The sequence below is a fragment of the Oryza sativa genome, chromosome 4, assembly GCF_034140825.1.
Source record: "Oryza sativa Japonica Group chromosome 4, ASM3414082v1".
In the NCBI taxonomy this organism is placed as follows: domain Eukaryota; kingdom Viridiplantae; phylum Streptophyta; class Magnoliopsida; order Poales; family Poaceae; genus Oryza; species Oryza sativa.
This window is the reverse complement of record NC_089038.1, coordinates 5,761,266-5,768,592: the sequence shown is the minus strand read 5'-3', so window position 1 is coordinate 5,768,592 and position 7,327 is coordinate 5,761,266. Positions and strand designations below refer to the sequence as shown.

Sequence of the window (7,327 nt, the reverse complement as noted above, 5' to 3'; positions counted from 1 at the left end):
AAGTTTTGGTTTTTGGGTACTACAACCATTCAATCTCCTCTGGTTGGCTTGGTTCTTGCTTTTTGGTCCTACAGAAACAAATTTGTACATAGGATATGCTCTAAACCTCTAGAAGTCTGCTTCAGGTTTCCTCTCTGTGAGCAAGCATATGCTCAGTTCCAAACTCTTCAAGTCAAAATTAATTTTTGTCAGCTTCTGGATTCAAAAGGGGACAAATGGAGTTACATGTGGAACTCTGCGAGTTATCCTTCATAGAAAATTTACAAGATCATTTTATTCTAGGAATCACCTCTCCCAGGCCATATATGTGGCTATGGAAAACAAAAGGTGTCATGAAAATCAAGGTTTATGCATATAAAGATTTGGCTTTCCATATAAAGATCATAATCACTTGATAGTACAGTGGCAATGGGTGTGTGGTTTCAACCTGAGTCCGGAGACAATGTTTGGAGGGATACCTCTCCCTCCAATATTTTTTTCACAATCCACTAAGTTTTCACTGCAACAGTGTTTTAAATTGCATTCCCAAGCTCAACAATAGTAGTTGCGATAAACGATCAGCCCAATGAATTACTTTTTACTAGTTAAAAACATGTCTGCCATGTTGCTAAAATGTTCCGTGCAAGAACTTAGGGGCCTTTCTGACCTTGGTAGCTTGCTCAAATGCATAAGCCATCTCAATTAGCCTCGGCTCATAGCCCTTCAATCCACCAAAGCAAATTCCGAAGGGGACTCCCATCTTACCGTATCCAGCTGGTACGGTGATTGCCGGCATGCCGCCAATGGCGAGAACAGTGGAAACTAGGTCATTGGGAGTGATAATTGCATCAAGCTGCTCATCCTGCATCAGCTTCTCCAGTCCGTCAGCTGAAAGCTCGTTTAGTTGACGGATCACAGCTCCCTCGAGTGCACCGATGCCAGTAGTATTCTCAGCTACCAGGAAGATGAGCTGCCCAAAATTCTTTAGCCTCTCCTGTTATACACATTTTTGGCAATATCATTTAGCTAGCTGTTCTGACTGTTTTTTTAATTTTAAGCTGATTACATTACATACAAAGATTCATAATCTTCAACAAAATAAGATGTGCAATATACTATGGTGATATTAACTTCATAATCTGCAACAACATGAATATACCTTGATGCACAAAGAGTTTGGTATACAAGAGTAGTGGTGCTAATTATCAGTTTTATGTATTCGGGATATTTGATTTTTTATTTTTGTATTTTTCATCTTAGACCTCATTGATAATTGATAGTGTCAATCCAAAAGAGAATTTTCTAATCATGTGTCATCTGAAAATACTATGAAATTGGATGTGATAATTCTGTTGAAAATTCTATGCATGGTTTAGGTATGCCCCTAGAAAATGCCTCTAGAAAAATGTATACATGATTTTATATACGTTACTAAAGGTTGAACAAGTTGATTAAGTGTATCCTGAGATATCATTTTTTTTCCGAAGTCTCGTTATATAATATATAAGGTAGTAAAGTAAATATGTACATTTTCTTCAGATTTGCAGAAAACAAAAAAAAATTCTAGCAAGATATGTGCAATGTGGAACTGTGAGAGAATCAACACCAGAAGGTTAATTAGGAGCTACACAGCTGACCTCAATCGGATGTGCGTTGTTGAAAGCAATTATATCTGCAAGTGAACGAACTGGGGAGTAGGATAAGTCTGACAGATAAGTGTTAAGGCTTGACTTGAACTCTGCTGCTAACACAATCTGTTCCCCATTGTTAAGGACATCTTGTATAACAGCCAAGTTTGCTATGTCTAGGTTCTCAATCACAACCGCTCCTTGTTTCCTTCAAAGAATGATGTAAAAGTCAAATATCTAGGAAACTGACTTTTCTCTATCGCCATATATATATTTATAAATTGGAAGGCATATGACCTAAACTGGTTGATAATGCACATCATGCCACACCATATCTGTTGGCCTATACGTGCGATAATATAGAATACGGATGTTCCATAAAGTCCAATATATATTCATTACAGTAAATTTCACAAAAATTACACCTTCTTTGCATGCAATAAAAAAAATACACATTTCAATTTACTTCCAAATAAAGCACACATTTGTTTCTGACATTTGCAGTAACTAAATATTATTTGATTGCAGATATATAAGTTTGATGGAATACACAGCAACCGGCTAGTGGAAAATTGTGGTTTCCAGATGCTTTAATCACAACTTCGTAAATTTAATTAATATAAAAACAGCTGAAAGGGGACATTCCAACTGTAACTAAATATATGCCAAAATTTCCTCATATTGAAATCAGGGAGGCACATATCCGAATTATTGTGCAAGTTATAATTGTTTATATGTTTACATGAGAATAACTTGGAATATGGAAGAGTAATTGGGAACGTAGTCAATAATTTAGCTTATGTACCAACTTTTTTTCAGTGATTTCTCTAAAGGAACTTTATAAACTATGGTAAATAAATTCGTGCCAAGTATGTAATGTAAGCGGAAACAGAAAATAAAAACTTAGCTATGTACTATGTTTTGCATGCAGGTAAATCATGCCTAAATTTTGGCATTTTAAATCATATTTCATATTGATGAGGGCAAGTCATGCATACGTTTTGATTTACAGGAAACAAAAGGAAGCACCTTGTAAAATGATTGCATGTTCATAGTATAAACTTGCAACATATATATAATTTGATGGGAATTAATAATAAATGCGTGATTTTTATTTCTGTAAAATGCAATTTGAAATGTCAATTTTTCTTCTATTCTGCCAACGTATATAATTTTGTGAAAATTCCTGTAATTGCATACCTCACTGTGTCGAGAAGTTGCTGGTAAACAATCTGTTGCACTGTCCCATTTGGGAAGTTGAAAAATCCATTTGGGATGCCTATTCTCTTGCCTTTTAATCCATCAGGCTTCAAAAACTGCCTATATCCACCCGGTGGGATGTACTTTGATGCTGCCCGTGTGGCTTTTGCGTCACGGCTGTCGTAGCCAACAATCGCATCCAGCACGTGGACGGCATCTGTTACTGTCCGACAAATTGGCCTGCATTTGAATTGACGGGATTCATCCAAGGAATTTCATCACTTTACAGTATGATCATTTTCATCCATTCGTTATGTCCGATTGACATATTTTAGAACAGTAGATTCAGTATTCCCCGGACTATATATTTAATGACATTAAAAATATTTTCTAATTAAATTTGTTTGCCGGACCCATCGTTTTCGCTTATTGGAGGAATAAGCGAAACGGTATATTTGCAAACGAAAAATATTTTGTAAATAAAACTTTTATATACGTGTTATTAGTGATCTAAGAACAAAAGCTGAAAAATAAACTTCGATGAAAAACCCCAAAATCAACTCCAAATTTAAGGTCGAAATTCAATTTTTAGCTTATAAGCATAAGCGAAAAGATGAGACCCGCATCTTTGAATTTTCTGAATTGAAAACATCCTCATCTTCCATACTATCATGATTCTTCATACAAGGACATTGTTGTGATGAAGTTTAGCATCAACTATGCAAGTTAGGTTGTAAATAAAGGTCTCTAGCCATTCCTAAAATGGATGATATTATTTGGCAATTGGCAAACTGAGGCTGTGTTTAGTTCCATGACAAAATTAGAAGTTTGAAGAAATTGCAACAATGTGACGGAAAAGTTGGAAGTTTGTGTGTGTAGGAAAGTTCGATGTGACGGAAAAGTTAAAAGTTTGAAGAAAAAAGTTGGAATCTAAACAGGGCCTGAACTACATAACCAGTTGGAGACTTAGCGAGCCATGTAGACCATAAACAATTTGAAAAAAAAGAGTAATAACATAATAACAAAGAGAAAAAACCTTGATTATAAAGGTATGTTATTATGAAAGTTAAGTCATGGTTATAAATTTGACAACTAGTGTCAATCAAAGAACTACAGTCTACGGACAGCAAAATAGGACAATGCCATCACAAACATCCATTATATTATATTATAGAGTAAAGTTCATCACCGGTCCCTAAACTTGTACCGCTGTGTTATTCCGGTCCCTAAACTCGCAAATCGACCGTTCAGATCCTCAAACTTATTCGACTGTGTCATCCCGATCCCTAAACTTGCAGATCACTTGTTTAGGTCCTCCAACTTGTTCAGTTGTGTCACCCTGGCCCTAAACAGGACGGTCTAAAAACTTTATATCAAAAAATAATTCATGACTTTTTCATGTGAACTCTAATGAAGACAAACTTTATATCAAAATTGTAGCCCTCGATGCGACCTACAACTTTGTAATTGAAAAGTTTTTGAATTAAAACTGTTTAGGGTCCCAAAATATTGTTGCATGTTTATAGATTTTGAAATTTTAATTTTAAAATTACATTTTGGGACAAAAAATGACTTAAAATAAAAAAATTCAACTACAAAGTTGTAGATCGCGTCGAGGGCTACATGTTTGATATAAAGTTTGTCTTTATTAGAGTTCACAGGAAAAAGTTATGAATTATTTTTAAATATAAAGTCTTTAGACCGTCCTATTTGACCCAGATGATATTCAAATACAAGTTCAGGGACCAGGGTGACACAACTGAACAAGTTGGAGGACCTAAACGAGTGATCTGCAAGTTTAGGGACCGAAATGACACAGTCAAACAAGTTTGAGGACCTGAACGGTCGATTTGCGAGTTTAGGGACCGGGATGACACAGCGGTAAGTTTAGGGACCGGTGATGGACTTTACTCTATATTATATTATAGAAAAAATGACACTGCCTACATAACTAGGGGAAATAAGGATTCATGCGAAAAAATTTTTGTGTTAACAACGAATCATCCAATTTCTATTGCCATCACATTTTCCATCGGAAGATTATAAAAGTTTCATATTAATCATGCCCTTCTTTTTTTTTCTTTTCTTAATTTTTTTAACCTTAGCAGGCCTTTACAGTATAAGTATAGCATCCAAAAATCTGACGACTTATTTAGATCAGCTTCCCAGATTTTTTTTTGTATTTTGAAAAATAAAACAAGTAGGAAAAATCACAATATCAAGCAAATTAATAAAAATGACCATAGAAACTAATTCAATATAATACATATAAAATTGTTTCGAAGTAAATATTTGAAGTCCATCTCTGAATTTTTATGAAATGTTTGGACTTCATTTGATTTATGTCGTGTGCCATTTAGTCCATGCCCATGTTGGGGAAGAAATAACGGGTAAACCGTCATTTTCTATATTTTCTCACTAGATTGATGTGGACCTCAGGATGGGAAACATATTGACATAGCTAGTTGTATTTTCCGTATTTTTCAACATTTCGAATAACATTTTGCTGTACATGATATTTTCTGATGGCATTTGTTAAGTAATTTACTCGAAGTATCTGTTATGTATAAACATCCTTCATTGACTTGTCAGTATCGAGTTTACTAAGCCAATTGTCCAATTGGCACATTAAGAAAATAAAATAAAGTGTACTTTGGATCTCGTGCAATCACAAGAAAACAACTGGATAGTGACAGTAAAAAAACATCAACCATCGGTACGGGCTAAATAAGTAATGCATGTATTAGTCTCGGTTCTAATAAGTAGCTGTTATTTTTTATTTACACGTAAAACGAGCTAAGACAGGCACACGATTAATTGATTATCAATAATTATGAACTTAAAAATTAAATTTATTCGATTTCTTTGGAAACATTACTAAATAAAATGTTTTTTTCCTAAAAAAATACACTATTTAACTGTTTGGTAAATGGGTATACAGAAATAAGAAATTTGTAACTGCCGAACGAGGAAACAATCGAGGCCTTAGCTTACCCGATAGTGTCCTGCCTAGGGGAGATAGGAACAACACCAGCCCTGCTTGTCAATCCAACCGTTGGTTTGATCCCAACCACTGAATTCAACGACGATGGGCAGAGTATGGATCCATCGGTTTCGGTCCCTAGTGTCACGGCCGCCATGTTCGCTGCAGCTGCAATGGCTGATCCTGTGCTTGAACCGCATGGAGCAGCTGATAGAACATATGGATTCTACATATACATGCCAAATATTTACTAATGTACAGTATATGCCATATATAATTGCTTGAGTTTTGAATAATTTTGCAACACAAAAATATGCTTTCCTGTCTGAAAAATACAAAGGTGATAAGTGATAAACCCAGTGACGACCTTACAGAATTCACACTAAATTTTAGTGTGGATTATGTTTCGACAAGCTACAAAAGAATTTGCAGAATTGCATTGATGGTTATTTTCCTAAAAGAATTCTCCAAGAACTTGGCATGGAATATACAAGCTAATTTTTTGAACTAAAGAGATCGATATTCAGCATTGACTTTTGTGATGGAGAAACCAATGGCGAAGTTAGCGAGTGAGAGGAGGTAGCTTAGCCTTACCCGGCTTTGGCCACCGCGAGCGCTCCAGCCACCGGTGCCTTGGATGGTGCGGAAGTTGGCCCACTCGTCGAGGTTGGCCTTGCCGAGCACCACCGCGCCGGCTCGCCGGAGCCGCCGCACCACGCCGGCGTCCCGCCTGACGACGGAGCCCAGCAGCGCCAGCGACCCGGCCGTCGTGTTGAGCCGGTCGCGCGTCGCGATGCTGTCCTTGAGGAGCACGGGGACGCCGTGGAGCCCGCCGCAGCAGCTGCCCGACGACGACGACGACGGCGACGCCGCGCGCCGCCTGCGCGAGCGCGTCGGGGTTGACCTCGATGACGGCGTGGAGGAGCGGGTTGAGGCGGGCGATGCGGTCGAGGTAGAAGAACACGAGCTGCCTGGAGGTGAGGCTGCCGTTGTTGAAGCCGAGCTGGATGTCGTCGACGGTGGCCTCCTCGATCTGGAACACTCGGCAACCGTCGGCGGCGGCGTGGACGAGCACGACGGCGGCGAGAAGCAGCAGCTGCAGACGGCGGCGAGACATCCTGTGGTGAGTGTTAACGTGGGTGTTGTTGGAGCGTCCGCTCGCTAGTTATGCACAGCACAGTAGGATCGGTGATCCTCAACTTTTGGGGGGCAACCAACGATAAATGGCGAGACAACAGAATGGATAATATTTACTCCTATTAAATTGATCATCATTTAAGTTTATGCACTAAAATCATAGATAATTTACATCAAATTAAAACAATAAAACTCCATGCCAATTACACCTTAGCATGCGCATATTCTCCCATGCTGCATTAATTGTATTCCAGTGAAATCCGTGTCCATACAGTTATATGATGATTAATTTGGAAAATTTTAGATTCTATTACGTGATGATCAATTTGGTAAGGAGGGAGTAGTATGATACATGCATTTGGGGTTAGTTACCAAAAATTTCGGTGCTGTTAATAACTTA

At 37.9% G+C, this 7,327-nt stretch overlaps 1 protein-coding gene across 1 annotated transcript; it reads right to left on the bottom strand.

The window, feature by feature from the left end:
- Window positions 1–417: 417 nt before the first annotated feature.
- On the bottom strand, window positions 418–7,039 carry LOC9271133 (probable amidase At4g34880). Its single transcript, XM_015779093.3, is given in 6 exon segments — window positions 418–973; window positions 1,617–1,815; window positions 2,808–3,047; window positions 5,802–6,016; window positions 6,385–6,664; window positions 6,666–7,039. Coding segments are annotated over 6 exon segments (1,542 nt in total). The 5' UTR covers window positions 6,908–7,039; the 3' UTR covers window positions 418–607.
- Window positions 7,040–7,327: the final 288 nt, after the last annotated feature.